The sequence below is a fragment of the Falco cherrug genome, chromosome 9 (genome assembly GCF_023634085.1).
Source record: "Falco cherrug isolate bFalChe1 chromosome 9, bFalChe1.pri, whole genome shotgun sequence".
NCBI classification, from domain to species: domain Eukaryota; kingdom Metazoa; phylum Chordata; class Aves; order Falconiformes; family Falconidae; genus Falco; species Falco cherrug.
In genome coordinates, this window is record NC_073705.1 from 26,800,258 (window position 1) to 26,817,391 (window position 17,134).

At 44.1% G+C, this 17,134-nt stretch overlaps 1 protein-coding gene across 2 annotated transcripts in view; it reads left to right on the forward strand.

Annotated features, from left to right (window-relative positions):
* SH3PXD2A (SH3 and PX domains 2A) overlaps positions 1-17,134 on the forward strand; it is a 272,059-nt gene that overhangs the window by 114,489 nt on the left and 140,436 nt on the right. For both annotated transcript variants that reach the window (XM_055720441.1, XM_055720440.1), the window contains exon 5: positions 6,652-6,743. In XM_055720441.1, the coding sequence (XP_055576416.1) occupies positions 6,652-6,743 (92 nt within the window). The remainder of the gene's footprint in view (positions 1-6,651; positions 6,744-17,134) is intronic.

Sequence of the window (17,134 nt, forward strand, 5' to 3'; positions counted from 1 at the left end):
GGAATGAAATGCAATGAACCCCTGCTTCGTGTAAAAAGGGAAAAGATGGCAGGTTGGTGTTTTTTGCTAGTAAAATAATAATACACACTACTGTTTCATACTCTGTAGCAGCTACCGGTGCATGTGTGTGACTTCAGAGCAGGATTATGCCTGCCTGTTTGGAAGTGTTAGCTGTTTCTGCATTTCTTCCCTTGCCCAATGGATGTTTTGACTCTTTAGAGAATTATATAGAGCTGTAGAGCAAGAGCATAATTTTGGAAAATTCAGTCCTGTTTCCATAAAAGAAGAGTGCAAAGCTTACATCCCGTGCTAGTCCTAAAATGCGTAGGCAGACAACATGCTTAATTTTGAAAAATTTAGAGAATTATGCTGGAATTATGTGGGTGAAGTTGATGGAGAAAATCTGACATGGGATAATGAAATGAATAAATGAGACAACAGACCTTTTTGTCCACTGGGATTTGTGAGGAAGCAGAGGAGGGAGGCAGGTTCGGATGTAAAGTTTGTGGTAATTTTTTTGCCAGAAGAGGGTTCTGCATCCATTTTGCCTGCCCTGGAATGACAAAGCACAGATGGGCCCTGGCAAATGAGTGGTGCAAACGTTCGGCCATTTGTTCTTTTGTTTTTGCAGACTGTCTCTGACAGAGCGTGGTGATTTGCATGGCTGAGAAGCAGGTCTGACTTCTGCTGTTTGGTTGTGTTGTGGCTTCTGCACCAGTGGGCACAGGAAGGCAGAGGCCATCTGAGAGTTTGTGGGGATGCTTGGCAGTAAGGGGAGGTCTGCAAAACGTTCTGTATCAGGGCATGAGCCCTCTGGACCCTACAGCATGGGCCTCCCAACCCCTCACACCTGGGTGGTTCTTCATTGCATTGTCCCAGCTTAGAAATATGCCATCACAGAGGTAACCAGGCCAGTGGTTTTGCTAAGGCCATAAGAAACTTTGAAGTTTCAATGAAAAAAAGAGGAGTGGGACATTCAGAGGAAGATTTCCAGGACTTGTCTCATTTGTAAACATGAAAGTGCAAGGTCTGAATGTCCTTACTGGTAACCTGAGTTACCAAACAAGCTGTGTTTTGCCAGTAAATATGTGCTGCCCACTGGAATTGGTATCTCTGGATGATTTCCCTCTTAACTCCCGGCTTGGAATTAGTTTAGTGTGATTTAAGGTCTTCTGGGCTCATTGGACCTGGTTTTCTTAATTTGTTTGGGAGCTTTTGCCAATGTGAAAGAAAGAGCAACTTCATAGCCTTCCCTTGCCAGGGGCTTTTTACTTATTAAGGTTTTGATCTCCCAAACACACCTCTGGTGTGTGCTTGTCCAGTGTGTACCATCCTGTCTTCAAGAAAGACCTCTCCTGTCAGTGGTTCACAAAACCACTGCTGGCTCCTTACACAGCCCTCTGGGAAGGCTCGGGCCAGCAGTCGCAGACTGGCATCTTTGTGTTGGTCATAATCAAGGGAAGCATCTTTGTGCAGGGAAGCTCTTAAGATGTGAAGTCCAATTGTCATAAAGACTTACCTGGATTTGTCACATGCCTTTATGCTGTCCCAGCTGGAGGTGGCTCTATAAGTAGAAGCTTATGGGCTTTTCTATAGTGAGGCTTGGGTGCCCAAATGAAGGTTAGATGAGAAAGTCACATCAGTGCCAGGGAACGTTGGTCATTCTTTAGTAACGTTCACAGTTTGAGAGACCATACTTCAAAAACATGATGATCTCCCTCTTGGTCTCTTCAGTTCAAGGTTTAATCCTTGAACCTGTCAAGACAGATGCACATCCATTTCTCTCTCTATCCATTGTACAACTAAATTAGTGTTGACTGAACATGGAATTAATAGTCCTGGTCAAGAATGAAAGAGTTTTAAGTGAAAAACTTTCAAACTTTATCTGTCTTTTTTTTTAATCTACATTTCAGAATCCTGATGCATTTAGACCAGCTGCTGTAAAAAGAGTTAAGTATTTGCAACACGCCTCTCAGCATCTGGAGTAGAGCCTCACTTTCCATTGCCTTATGGTCCTTCCATGCCAGAAGCCCTTCTATGTCCCACTTACTTCCAAAACTCTGCACCCTCTTTCCTCCTTCTGTCAGCCTTCTACTTATTCCGACATCTCTCCACTTCTTCTCCTGAGGCACCAGCGTGCACTCTTTGTCCTCCCCTCTGACGGTTAGTGTTTGCCATCCAGCCTCCACACTGCAGTGTTTTTTGAGTTCAAGCTTGGCGTTACTTGCTCTCAGCAAAGCAGAAAGTGTTTTCACGTAGGTGAAACAACTAACTTTTCTGTTCTGAGAAATGAACTATTTTAATTGCACCTTCCCTCTTGCTGGACTCATGACCATTCCCAAACATCTGGCGGCAATGATTAACATTAACGAAAGAGATAAACAATTAAGAACAGGATGCTAAATAGGAAAAGTCAGGGAGTCCTAATGATGCAGTACTGTCAGCTGGCTCTGTGTATTTGCATGCAGAGCTGGGATTAACCCCACTGAACATTAGGGATCTAAAAGCTATGTGCACCTGAAGTGCCTCAACAGGCTGTGGGGAGAAACAGTGATTCATTCCATCCAGAGCTAGACATCCGTGGTGGGGCAGACAGAGCACCCCTGAAGGTGCTGGTCTTTCTCTAGCGATTATACAACTTGATAGACAAGCATGACCAGTCTCCCATTTTAGACGCATGAAGTTCAGTGGGGTGAATATCATTTTGTGAGTATATACATACATGCCTACACACACTGTGTATCTCTACATATACATGTCTCTGCGTCTGTTTTTTATAAATCTGTCTGCATAAATGCCACACACGCACTCAGTGCTTCGTTACAAGTACCTGCGTGGTTTTATACCCGTGTACATGTTTTCATGAAGCCTTTGAGCTGTAATGTAGCCCCATGGAGTTGTTTCCAGTTCATGTAACCTTAAGCAATGAACCCCTGCCTGTGCTTGGTGCTCTGTTTGCTTCGAGTGCCGCGTGCGGCGTGCAGCAGCCTGCCTGCGAATAAGCTGGCACTGTGTGAGTAGCTGGCCGTCCCCCACACCGAGGGCTGCTTGCTCACACCCTGCCTGACGTTACAGCTTTTCAGTAGCCTTCGGAATCATCCACTCTGCAAGACTGTCTGAAACCTGTAACACAGAGAGACAGACATCATTACAGGCTGAAATAACACATAAAAGCCTATCTCCTGAGGAGCGTGTGAGGTCAGAGCAGCGCACGTCTGCCTTTGCATGCCGAGCAAGGAAACATGCTCTTACTGATAATATTTGATGGTTGTGCAAGGCTGAATTCTGCTCACTGGCCCTTATTATCTTTCACCTTTCCTGTGCAAATTCCTTGCTGTTTCTGGATGCTTGCTGATTGTAGCTGTGTGCATTTACCTCTGGTTTCCACATTCCAGTATGAATATCACTTCCCTGTCCTTTCCATCCTTTTACCATCTGGTTTTCCTCTTTTTCTTTACCCTTCTTTCCTTGACCCTGCAGTCTTTCAGGCTGTTGCAGCTCTGCCCTGGAACCGTCTTGCTGGAAATGCCAGAAACTTGCATTTTTCCCCTTGCAGAGTGACAGCAGTGTCCCTCATCTCCTCAATGCACTTTTTGTTCGCTCACTGGAATCATGTTGGACTTGGCTTGCTCCTGGGTGGATGTTGTGTGTTTGCTGAAGAGACATTTGTTTCTCAAACCAGTATTTCTGGTCCCTGCCACTGTCCAAAATCAATAGACTAACTCCGTGTGGTTTTACACCCTCGTTTGCTCTTCCTAACCCTTTCTTAGTGTTTCTTACTGCTTCTTAGGGTTTTGTTCCTTAACAAAAACAAGTAAAAATTGACTGGCTGCAGACTTCACACCCGAGTTCCCCCAAAAACATGCATCGGCAAGTTACCACCGGGTGGATTTCATTCCACCTCTGTGCACAGGGCTGAAAATTGCAGTACTCTGGGAGGTGATTCAGAAGCAGGAGAGCCAGTCCTGCCCCAGGGTGGGAAGGTGGATGCCTGGGTGTGGAAATGGCTTTGGCTGATTTTTATCTGCTGCCTGCAAAAGCCTGGAGTCCTGGAGGTGCTTTTCAGTTATCCTCCTTCAACCTGGCAGGACCACGGTGCTCCTGGAGATTTCCAGGCAGCAGACCGCTGCTTCAGGGGGTTTCAGGTTTCCTAAAGCTTCCCTTGATTTAGAAACACAAATCTCCATAGCAGCTTGTTAGGATTTGTGTTCCTCCATCACTGAAAATCCACTCTGTGCTCCAGCTGAGCATTGACAGCTGTGGCCTGGTTTTGGGCAGGGTGAACGCCTGCGACCTCTAGGGAAGTGGTGATTCTTTGAGAAAGCATCTTATGTCCAGGACCCCCCACGATAGCTATGAGTTGGGTATTTGCATTTCTCTAGTAACGATATGTATCATTTGCAGCGCTTGCTCTTGCCCCATTGACTGCACAGGATCAAGCCCTTTGAGATTTCAAAACACACTGTAGATTTTAAATATTTGGGCCTCATAACCTTTCTGTGGATTAGGTAAGTGTTACTGCTTAGCATTGTAAATGGGTAACTGAAGATACAGCCCTCCTGAATTTGATGGAAAGAGGTTAGTAACCTGCCCAAACCGAGAAGGGCATTAGTAATAGAGACATCACTAAATCTCAGCCCCATCCACTGTTGGTTAGACAGCATTGCTTCTCTATGTATGTCTGTCTCCTGCTTGAGACAGAGATGAATAAAACGTGCTTTAATGTTGTCTGTGTCCTGGTTTGCCTGTGGTGGTGAGGCATTTCTTTCTCTTTCAGTGTGCTGAGATTGTTGCTATTCCTGGGCAGTTCTTGACTTCCCAGGGTTAGCCCTGATTTGGCAGCTGGATGCGTGCCTTTGTGCACACTAGGAATACAGGCAGAGAGCTCACGCCTTTGTTACGCTTTTAGGCATGATCGAGTGGATAGCAGTGGGGATCAGGGCATCCTTCATTCAAATTAAAGCACTTGAGTTTTCCACCTGTTGTGTTTCCCCTTGTGTTAGTGCAGCAACCAGCAGTACTCTGTGCCCCAGCACTTGGACCCAACAGGCAGTTGCCTGGCTTCTGCATCTGGTGCTGCTTCCTTATTGCAAGGTATCTTTTTCTGTTCTGTAGTGCAGCTCCATGTGACCATCACAGCCTGCTGATAACAAATGGATTTTCCTTGTGTTTTTATAATGTACCTCCACAAGGGAAAGGAGAGCTGTAGGTGTAGAAGCACTTGGCTTTGGGTTTCAGGCTGCCTTTGAAACAAGACCCCATCAATGTAATACTGGAGACCTGCAGTTCCAGAGCAGTATTTTTTCATTTTTCAGCATTTTCCTTCACACCTCCAAGCAGGAGTGGTCTTGGAACAAATCTGGCCACTTCTAAAGCCTGATTAAAAACAGCCATGAGGGTAACCAACTGCCCTGTTCTGCCTTTGTGCTTTGGCCGGGCCTTCTGGTGTGTCTGACCAAGATCAATCAGATGTCTCATGGCTTAGTATAACCAGTTCAACCTAATGCACCTTCATTTAGCTCTAGTGCTGTTTTTATCCGTCTTTCCACATTGTTTGTCCTACTTGCAACTAGCAGAAGAGCCAGACAATCTCATTTTGTCAAACAGGTTTATGGCGCCTCTAAGAAGCTTGGTCTATATTTAACCTGTGGCCTGTTTTCAATAAAAACTTAGCACAAGAGGAGGTGAGCGCCAATCTCTTTTCCTCTCCTGCTGGTCATTTCTGGAGGCAATCTCAGAGTCATGTCACTTACAGTTGCTGTCCCATTTCTGTGGGCTGGGGACAGCTCTTTGGTGTCTTTTGGTACCATCAGGCTCGATTCTGAACAGCAAATTCGTAGTGTGTTTCTGCCTTGTGTGCTTGTCTCCTTGGTTTGAAGTCTCACTTCCCAGTACACTTCAGCATAATGCGGTTGCTTCTCAAAGTGTGCTTAAATACTGCTGAGTGCGACAAGCGCTGCGTACCTGCGCCCTGCGGAGTGTGTGGACATTGTTAGCCAGGAGGTGCTGCGAAGCCTTCTTCATGGAGAAATAGCCTCTCTGCCTGTTTTTTTTTTCCAGGCACTTAAACTGTCTTTCCTGTTAATTTCAGAGTAAATTGTTGTTTGATTTGGTTGGTTGGGGGTTTTTTTAGCAAACTTTGCTTTTTCTGTTGACAGTGTTTAACAGAAAACTTTATGGAGCACATTAATCTGTTGTATTAGTGGGTGTTGAGTCTGTTGATTTTCACTACCTGAGTTTGTGTGCATTGACATGAAACCTGTAAGCCCTAACTGCATTGTTTGAGGTACTGTGCAAACACTAGTCATGGAGACTGTCCTGGTTACAGAACACTTATCTACTCAGTGTTACTGTTTTGCACATGTGGACCAAATTCTGTTCTTGTACACACGGCAAAGAATTTACATTGGCTGACTCTAAGAACTGTTGCTTGTCTCATTGCAAGTTCATTGCATCCTACTTGACATTTGGAGTCAAGACATGCTATTTCCTTTCTTCTCAATTAAGTAGCCAGGCGTGATACCTGCTTTTTGTATTCCCTTCCCCCTGTCAGAACTGTTTTACCACCTCTTGCTTCGTAGTTTAGACGTTTGAGGCCTGTTTTGAACCTGACTTTTCTAAATCCTCCTCCCTCCCTGTTTTATTTTGCAGGCCCTGGTTCGGCTTCCTCCTCACATTTCACAGTGCGATGAAGTCTTCAGGTTCTTTGAGGCTCGCCCAGAAGACCTTAACCCTCCAAAAGAGTAAGTGCTGTGATGGATTTCCAGTGCTGCTCAGTTCGTTTTGATTAGCTGGAAGGAAAAGGTCATTTGCTTTTATTACTGCTGTAGGTGTGGAAACGGATTTTGTAGCTTGCAAGCACTGCCTAGAAAATGCCCAGCAGTTACGTACAGCTACATCTGGTGTGTGGAGGACAGGGGAGTTAGGCAGCCCTCAGACACAATTTTCAGCCATCCTCCACCCACCTTTGCAGTGTTTCTTGCTTATGGTTCTAATGAGGGAACCTCCCCTGGCTTGTGGCTTTTAGCTGATAATTATCACCAAAGAGTCATTCAGTTCCCAAAGGCATTGGCTCAGCAGCAGGGGGAAATCCTGCCAGTAAGCACTTGGCTCATAATTACCAGCTGCTTCTTTAAATGTACTCCTGCCCAGAGATACTTAGGCATCTGAAGGGAGTGCAAGATTGTGGTCCAGATCCAAAATTGTCTCTGGAGAGTCTATTCTTTCTAAGCAGGAAGCCAAGAAAAGGCTGGGAAAAAGAGTTCCCACTGAACATGAAACGGAATCGTAGCCTTTACCTTGGAGCAGACAGGCTGATTCATGCTGATGCAGTCAGGGTTCACAGGACTGATATATCCAGGGGAAGCATTGGCAGGAGGGTATTTGCAAGCAACTGTGCTGCCTCACCTGATATTTCCTTTTCTCCTTCATACAGAACAGGATATATTTTATTGTGCTCGGCAATAAGATTTTGACTCAGTCCCATCGTGTTTTGTGCTGCTTTGTTGCACAATTTGAAACTTGATTGCGGGCTGTGTTATCGTAATTTGCTTTCTTCAGTGTTTGCACAGCCTGTTGGGGAAGGGAAAATGGATGTGAAGCTTTTGGGTTTTGGGCACTTCAGCACATGCAAACCTGTAGTTTGCAGAAAGATTTGTATTGGCTTCAGCTGTCTGTTCCCATGCTGGTGTAGAGGAGAGGACATTTGCAGTTTGATTTCCCAAACTTTGTCTCTTGCACATAAGTGGTTTTATATAAGGGGATGTATTAGCATTTGCACTAAAGAAAACACTGCTAGCATAGCTGAGCGCGAAGTCTTTTTTGTTTTTTGAATGAGAAAAAGAGCAGTTTTTAAATCAAAGGGCTGGAAAGAGGTCTGCTTCTTTTTTTTTCTTCCTTTTTCTAGCCAACCTTGGTTTAGAAAAATGTGTGGGGTGAATAACAGTTACATGTTCATTGTTAAGCACGTATTGCAAACCTAGAAACCATTGCAGCAGGATATGCCTACACTCTTGAGACCTGCTGACCATCAGAGTTTCCATTTAGGATCTGTAAGGAGGTTTGCAAGGGTTGCTTGATCCCACAGCCACCCCTCTGATGCAAGGAGACAGCCCCATGTGCCAGGAGAGGAGTGAGGTCCCCCGGGTTATGGGAGAGTTCACCTTGGAGGGTCTCAAATGGACCTCAGAAGTCTGCTTTAAATGCTGTTTAACACTCCTGTCTGCTTTCTGTACTGACATGGACCCTGCAGTGTTAGGGCTGAGTAAAACGGAGTCAGGACTGGACCTCCACCAGGCAGGGAACGGGGACCAGGGCTCACCCCTGGGCTGGCACTAGTCATTATGGCTTGCCTTCTCTTTTCCCTCTTACAAGTTGTTGAGGGCCTTTTGCTGAGCTCCCTGTTCGACAGCCTTGCAGCAATTTTCAAGTTATCCATTCACTCCCCCCCGCTGGAAAAACAAAAAAGACTACATGTTCTCAGCCCAAGCCTTGCATCTTATTCCAACCTAGTAATAAGTGTGATTTATTTCCCTGGAAAATGTAGAGCAATAACCTGATTAAATCTCACTTCACTAATGTCTGCAAGACATTAATCTAGCTGGGTTTAAACAAATCCTACCTCGTCTTCTGTAAGCAAACAGATCTTAGGGAAGGTGTCTAAGGTTTCTGCTGGGAGTGCTTCACAAAAGATGTATTGTTGAAACTGAAGATTAGTCTCTACAAAAAGATGATGTAAAAGCCAACGGAAACATCTTGGTGTTTTTCTTCTGTGAAATGAGGGGGAAGGGAGGAGATCTGGGGTGTACTGGACCACTGTGTAGGGTCCAGGGGAAGGACACCTCCAGGGCGATTCTCGGCCTCAGCAGTCACTGCAGGAAGGAGCACGATCAGCCAGAGGAATCCCCGATTAATTCTTCATTTGACTTGGCTACTCTGCCAAGTCCTTCCAGAAGCCATGAGCCAGTGGTGCCCAAGCCCTGTGCATTCAGTCTTCCCTGGACCTCATGGTCCATCATTCATCTCACTGGGGGTGGTAGGAGTATAGCCTGGGGGCAGCTTCTAGACTACCCTGATTATTTTATCTATTTCTTCAGCTGCTTCTTTCAGCCCTCAGTGCAGAAGAGGTTTGCATATTGATCTGTCAGTGTAGACGTGGCATTCAGCTGGCTGGGTTAAAGGAGAACAAACATTGCAAAGCCAGGGACTGAGCCACCAAGGGATGGCAGAACGGAGTTGCTTGTGCCACCTTAATGTCTTCTTTCAGTGCACAATGAGATGGTCATTAGTTGCATGATCACCTGCTCTATTTTTCTGCAGTAGCTCAGCCTCATAAGACAAAGTCTGATCTAGAGTTTAGTTAACTAACTTTCAAGAGTGTAGCCTTAATCCCATGGCACTTGGGTTGTTGAGCCCAGAGAGTCTATTGAATTATTCCATGTCTGCAGAGCAGTGACTGAACACATGCTCCCAGGCAAAAAAAAACATGGAAGCTTAAACCTCGAGGGAGGAGGCACAAAATGTCTGGTTTATCTTGCAGCTGGGATGCGTGGAGAGCTATCCAACCCCTTAATTGCTGAGCCATGGCTTGTGACAACGCATGTGCAGTAATTTGTGTATTACTGCAGTAATTCAGCTGCAGAGCTGTGCCCTTCAATTCTGTGCCTATTGTCCTAAAAGAAACCAACATTTCCCTGTAGTCCCTTAGGCACTTTTACAGATGCGTTCCTGGCTTCTTCCTTATGATCCTCATCGGCCCTACCCTTGCCTTCTCGCTGCTTCTATCTCCTGTCCTCTCTGGGTTATGCCATGTTTGGCTTGCAGGCTGCACCCTGCAGGGTCATTTCCTACCGCTGCTGTGCTCTGATTGCCCGTGGCGCTGAGCAGCACGCAATCCAGCTATAACAAAAGCTGGGCTTTCCCAACACTCTTATAATCCAGCCAATTTGTTTTGCTGGATTCGCAGCTTAGGTTTTCTGTTTCCTGTTTTGGTGATGGCCCAGGCTTCGGGTCCTGTGACAATAGGCAGAAGGTATTCCTTTCAGCCCCATTAAACCTTTTCTGGGTACAGCAGCTCACAGGCAGATAGCTGGAGAGATGTCTCAAGAAATCACAGCATTTGAACCAGCTGACAGTCCTCGCTGAGTGCTCATGGGCAGTGGAGCTAGCTCCAGGTCAGATAGCTCCCAACAGCAGATTTGCTTCATGCTGCGTGGAAGAAACCATAGGAGGACACTGAATCCATCTGTGGGATAGTCTGGGAGCTCTCTCGGACAATTTCACGTGGTGCAAGTGTGGTCTTTGCAAGGGAGCCTGCACATGTTGTGGGCACTGATGTGCAAGGTGGGGTTTGGAGCTCCAGTGCGAGTGTTCCCAGGGCAGCTGCTTCTGCTGCTCTCACTCCATTCCACTGATTAGCTTCGGAGAAAGCAAGCTTTAAACAGTCAAGTCTGGTACAGGAGGAGCAGTTTTTGATGTCTTACATTTGTAATATGTGGAATTTTAGTGTTTGAGCAAATGCATATGTATACAAATGCATATGTATACAGGCAAATGACTGGGCTTGTGTGTTTTACCATGCCCGGATCAGATCCTGCATTGCTATGGGAAAAGGGTACTGCAAGGTAAGAAGGAAGTGCATTTTTATTTATCCATTATTCTAAGTTAAAACACCATGTTACTGAAAGCCATTCATTTACTGGATACTTCTGTTAATAATTATAATTACTGATAACTAAGCCAGAGGTGGATTAATTTCAGACTTCTACTGGGGATTTAAATTCAAGGCTGAGGTCAGGCCAGGGCTCATAGTCAACAAACAAAATCTCAGAAACCATTTTTTTAATGATTCTTTTTTACTAGAAATAACAGAAATAGCCAAAGAGTAGGATTAATCAATTTGACATTGCATATGGTCCACTGCTTTTAGGGCTTTTTTGCATTAGGTTCAAAGTATCGCAGCCAGACCACTCATGAGTTTTTTCTTTCTGGGTCTGGATCCAGTAAAAGCCAAGGATTCAGTTCTCCAGTACTCTGTCTGCAGAAATGCGTACAGGCTGAAACGAGATTTCTGTTTCAACCATCACTATTAACATTAACAACTGAATTTAAAGCAGTATTCAATAGTTGGAAGTATTTTTCCTGTAAGAATTATAAAGCGATTTTCAAACAACATGCAAATCCAGAAAAACTAGGAAACTTGTTAGGTGTATGACATAATACTATGAGGGCTGATGCAGAAAATGGAGTTATTGCTGAAGGTGCCTTTACTGAAGAACAGATATGCTTTATTGTGGTCTGTAGCCATGAGCTTTACTGATCGTATCTCTATCACATAAATACTGGTGTAACACTCAGATACTCAGATGCCAGGCAACCGCTGTAAAATGGAAGCTGGATTCTCCCTTTCTTCTTCATGCATTAAATTTCTGATAAGGAAACCAGAAAGAAGTTGCCAGGGTAATGCAGCGACCACGTTAAGGAAGCTTGCTTTAGCTTATGCATGTACCAGTGCTAAAGCACAGTTCCCTAATATGCTTTTTTCTATCCATAAGCACAACTGTGTTTACATACAACTATTTCTGTTTCCCAGATGTACTCTGATCTGCCCTGTAATAACAATTCAATTACCTAATTGTAGAGGAGGAAAATTTTTCATCTGTAAAATATCTGTATTTATTCTGATTTGTTTGATATTATGCAAATATTTTCTCTGTATTTCATCCCTTACATTTCTCTTATAATTCATCCGTTTTAGAATTGCATTTCCGAACACATTTGATAGTTGAGTCTCTGAGCAGATGTGCTGTGAGCAAGACTGTCATTCTTTTTTTTGTGGTTGCTCTTTCTTACAGGACTTACAGTACAGATAATTTTCACATCATTTAGGAATGTGGTCAGCACCACTTCGTGACAATCAGTGCTACAGTCTGCACTTGGCAGTGGTATTGCGACTGCTGAATGCACACATTTTATTAGGGAAATTCATTCCACTTGAGAGATGCAGAATGGAAATTAATTTCCCTAAGAAATACAAAATCAAAAAGAGATGGAAGTTTTATTTTTATGGGATTTATCAGCTGGGAAGTAAATTGTAAAACACAGAGCAGCAAAAGCTCTGAATAAAGACGGTGTAGTAGAGCACCTGTGTTTAGTTTCTCAAACATGTCTGTTTTAGGGCTGTATTTACTAGAAATATTTGGCCTCAGCACCTAAATTTGCATGAAGATGTTTTTTCAGCTTCTGAATCGAGGAAGTGCTTACAGTGTGGGGCTGTCATAAATCAGTGGCTGAGAGGTCAGGCAGCCTTGTGCCCCAGAAATAGAGGAGTGAAGAGTGGCTGAGTCCCAGTTGTGCCCCCTCTGACCTGGAGAGCAGGAGCTCAGTCCCTGGGACCTGGCCTTTGTCAGATGGGGCTCTAGATACACTGACAGTGTACGCTGCCTTTCATCAATGCTTATTATCATGGTCTTTGGGAAGGTCTTGCTTAGAGATCATTATCTTAAATAAACTAAGCCAGTGCAAGGATGGAGGAGTCTCTAGGAATGGAAAAAAAGGAAATAACAGATGCATTACTTGTCCTCTTTGGTTTGACATGGAGCTTTCCCTTTTGTTTGCAACATATAAACAGTTTGTGCTGGCTTATCAAATGAAGGATATTGAAATTTGCTACTGGCTGCAGCATCAGTGATACCAGAAAGTAAGTCAGCCTTCCTGGGAGAAGATTTGAATGTTTTTGCTACTCGTCCAGAAAATTTTAAAAAAATATTATATATAGATAAATATCAAACAATAAACTTGGGGGGAAGCAGAAAGCCCATTAAATGAAATAGGTTCAGCAACCATAAAAAGATGCAGAAGAACTGCAGTTGGAACAACATATGTTACTGCTGTTATTGTACAGCAAGAGCTTTTATTTCTTGCCTTGAATATCACATTTGGATTTGCTCATGCTTTGTAGGTCTGACTGTGAAAGGACACAGGGCTGAGAGGAGCAAAGAGAGTTCAGTGTTCTGATGCTTGGCACTGGTGGCCAAGTGTCCAGGAATAGCTTTTGCCTGGATTGGTTTTGCGCGTGCTGCGAGGCTTGAAAGCGGTATGCTGTCATGGGCACAGGATGGGTTAAGAATAACCAGGCTTCTCTGAAATCCGTCAGAATGTGGCCGAGATCAGAGCCTTGCTCACACGCTGCTGCTTCAGCAGTGGCACCAGACACTGCCTGGCCGGGGCCAAACACAACGGTAGTGTCAGTGCTAGTAAAAGTTTACTATTTATGAACACAAATTCAGGACTGGTGGGTTGTTTTTTTTTTTTCTTTCTCTGTAGAAGAGTTGGGACTGAAGAGATGTTTTGAAATGCAGAGATCATGCCTTTAGAAAAACTAAATGCCAGGCCCATTGGCTTGAGGGCTTTTTTCCTGTCCAGTAATTTTTGTTCATATCCTAAAGGAACAATCACTGCTGATAATTTGCCAAGACCTATTTTGTAGATTAGAAAGTAATAGTTTGCTTAATATTTAACTTAACCCATGAAATTCCTTCCTTCTGGAGAAGAGTAGTTTAGCGTTTAATGCAAGGGTTTGGGAAATCTGCTCCTTACTGTCTTACTGACGTATTTTGTGATGTTGGAAAGGCCTCTCACATCTGGCTGCATCTGCAGTGTACGGTTTCAGACATTGGCTAAGAGGATTTGATTCTAATAAAGAAACCCTGTTCCTTCATTAATATGATTCTAGAAATGACCAGTTAGAAAAACAATTTGTTTTTAAAATCATCAGTCAACGTTGGAGGAAACATTACTTCCAAAATCTGTCAGGAAAGCCTTTTCTGCTGGTGCTTCTATATGCAAAACTGGTTAGGGAGCTGAAAGAACAAATTTATTCATCTGGCAGTGGGGTAAAGCCAGGCTAATGAGGTGGGATCGGAGCAGAACCTAAATAACTGGATTCAGGTGTTATCAAACTTGTTGTGAAGTTTTTAGGGCACCCATTATCCTTGAGCCCTCACTTCTAGAAATGTTTAGCTCAGTGCCACAGGATCTTCTGAATATCTCTGCTTAAAAACTGGCCATGCTTGGTTTGAGACCCCAAAGCAGGAGCAGCCCATAGGTTGAATCACCCGTGCCAATAAACACGAAAGAGATATTTAGGTCCATGCAGAAGAGAGTGTCTGGTCCTGCCGTGCTTAGTGCATAAGGCTTGAACTGAGGAGAGGAAGGGGGATGGGGACTTCCTCTTCTAATCTGGATTTCTTGTTCTGGTGAGCCCCCGCTAGCAGGTTAATTGCATGCACTGAGCTGTCTGTCACCGTTGACTCATGACCTGCCAGGCTGGAGGAGATGGGGTGGAGTTTTTGCACTAACGTGACAGAATTGAATATAGCCTGTTTTGTCCTCTGTGTGTCACATCTCTGAAAAACAGGAATAGGCAGCTTATGTTACAAATACAATTATATCATGGAGAAGAATCCAGCTTCTCATTGCTATGTCTACATTTAGTATGGTCGCACTATTGTTTAATGAAGATCTTTTTCCACTCCAAAGAGGAGGGCACTAGGGACAGATGTGCTGGATGGTGTCTTTGCTTCCAGGGTGATAAATTATCTCCCACAGGCGCCTGGGGTCGGATGGGACTTTTCAGTGCTCTGCTCTTCCTATTGTTGATCACTATGTGACTTTGACATTGCTTATCTGGAGTCCCTTTATTTTTAATGCTGTTAAGGACTGGTAGCCTCGCCAGTTATAAATAGAGTGTTTTTCTCATGGACACGTGACTACTGGAACCCTATATGCAATTCTGAACTGGTTGGGTGCAACGTAAGACATCCCATTACATTTGATAGGGTTTTATCAGGCTGAACTATACATCACAAGGGAGGGCATTGCTTAAAATGTGATCTAATGCTGTTGACTACAGGGCAGGTGGAGTTGACATCTCACATTTATTTAAGGTGAAGCATTTCTGTCTAAACACGAGGAGGTAGAGGTGGTGTTCCTTGGTAAACAGGACTCTGAACTCTGAGAGTCTGTGGTACTGCCCTTAGCATCCAGCAGTTGCTACTGAAGAGAAAGGAGGAAGCAGCGTTAGTAATCAGAGTGCTGTAAAACAAGTAAAACAAGTCATCAGGTCTCTGGAGAGCCACTGCCTCCTGCTTTGAGTTAGGATGACAGCTGGGCTTCCTTTCTGGCTTGGCTGTATCATAACAGCATGTTAGACAGTTCTTGTTTGGTGCACCTGGCTTCACCTGTTCACCCCACGCCACCAAAGGGTTTGCACTGGAAATCCATTTCATTACATACACAGGACTTGGTGGTTCATGTCCACAGAGTTCTGCATGCAGCTCCCAGTGCTGTTGCTGCTTAAAATCTTGCTTGTAGCAAGCTTGGAGAGAAAAAACGTTGGTGGCAGCAGGGACCTATCCCCTGGAATGCTGCATGCATCTGGGATGATCTATTTTGCTCTGTCCTTGTGTCTCTTGAGAAATGGGATGCCTTCTTTAGGACTTAGGATGTATAAAAAATACTAGACCTCAAGTGGCTCTGGCTGTAGGAGACACAGTGATCTATCGGTAGATTCATTTCCACCCTTTCCATCTTCTTGACTGGTCTGCAGCTGACTGTCTTTCATGCGTGCTTTCCCAGAAACACAAGCAGAGGATCAAATAGCAACATGTTTTGACTCCAAACTCGGGAGTGACTTATCATGTTATCAAAGCTTTTGATTTAATTGAAATTTCACAGATAACCCTAGACCTGCTTTTAAGTGCAGGCTCAAGTGCCAGTGGGAATTCAATTAAACACCCCTCACCCCTCCTTTTAATGCTGGCATTTTGTTGGGAGGTTTATGGAAGGGATTTGCTACTGCTTATCTCTAGCTAGAGCTGTGTGTCTGGGTTCAGAGATACCCTTTGTCTTTTGGCCACTTTCTTTTTCCAGTTATGCAGAGTTTGATTGGAACAACCCTGCTGACAGTAATGGACTATTTGAGATTTACGCTGATTTAAGGATTGCAGAATTTGTTGTGTTAAAAGTAGAATGCTTTACTTTTTTCCAGTCACATCTCTTAAAACAATTGGCCTAAGCTCAGGAAAGATGTTCATTTAAACAGACCTCGGATACATTCTGAATAGAGGATTGACTGTGGCTTTGCAATACTTTAGTTTAATCTAATAAATGCTGGTTATTTGCTGGATTCTTGCAAGCTGTATTTGCTTCTCAGTTCCAAGGAGTTTTAATAGCCACTCCAGTAATGCTGACTGCAGTGCACTGTGGTGAACCTCAGAACATTGTATATGTCTGATTACATTTGCTTTCAATTACAGTCTTGTGGGTTTGAAAAATCAGAGCAGTTCAGGCTCATTTGGGAACCACCGCAAAAAAAATCACTAGTAACCTGAGATATCTAGTGCATGAAAATACGAAAGGAGAAGAAAATGTTGAATGTTTGGGGCCAAAAAATGTCCATTTTGCTTTATGAGAAGAGACCCATTGCAACAGCTGTGGGGTTAGGATGGAGGGGCACCATATCTAACAGATAAAGCTTTTCCTTTCCCATCCAAGTGTGCTGGGAATGAAGTGTGAGTGACTCGTACCAGAGACAGCGTTCATCAGAGACTTGAAGCTGTCCTGGTTCACTAGGGAATTAGTAATTTGCTGCTCCCTGTGGATAGGTTGCTGGTCTCAGTCCTTTTTCTAATGATTAGAACCTCACCAATGTTGTCCTCTCTTGCAAGGGGAGCTGTAGTAGCAATCTTGAGGATGTTAAGATTAAATTAATCTTCATATTTCAATCAGAATGCACTATTTTGTGGAGATGTTGGTTATCCTCTAAATCTGGCTAAAAGAACAGCTTTTCATGAAAATGTGCTACCAAAAATGAATGGTTCTTGTTGAAACATGGTCCCAAACCCCACAATTTCGGATAGTTTTCATCAGCCTTACTAGAGCAGTGAGCAGACATGTGCAAAGACATCCAAGAGATGGCTTTGCAGGTGACCCTTTCTGCAATGGTGTTCAGGTCTCTGGGTGCTGTGTGGTTGGGACTTGATCTGCCGTTCATAGTGCTGCAGTGTGTCTGGTGATGCCTACTGAATCCCTTACTTTTCCAGCGGGCAGCTCTGGGAGAGAGCATCATCCACGT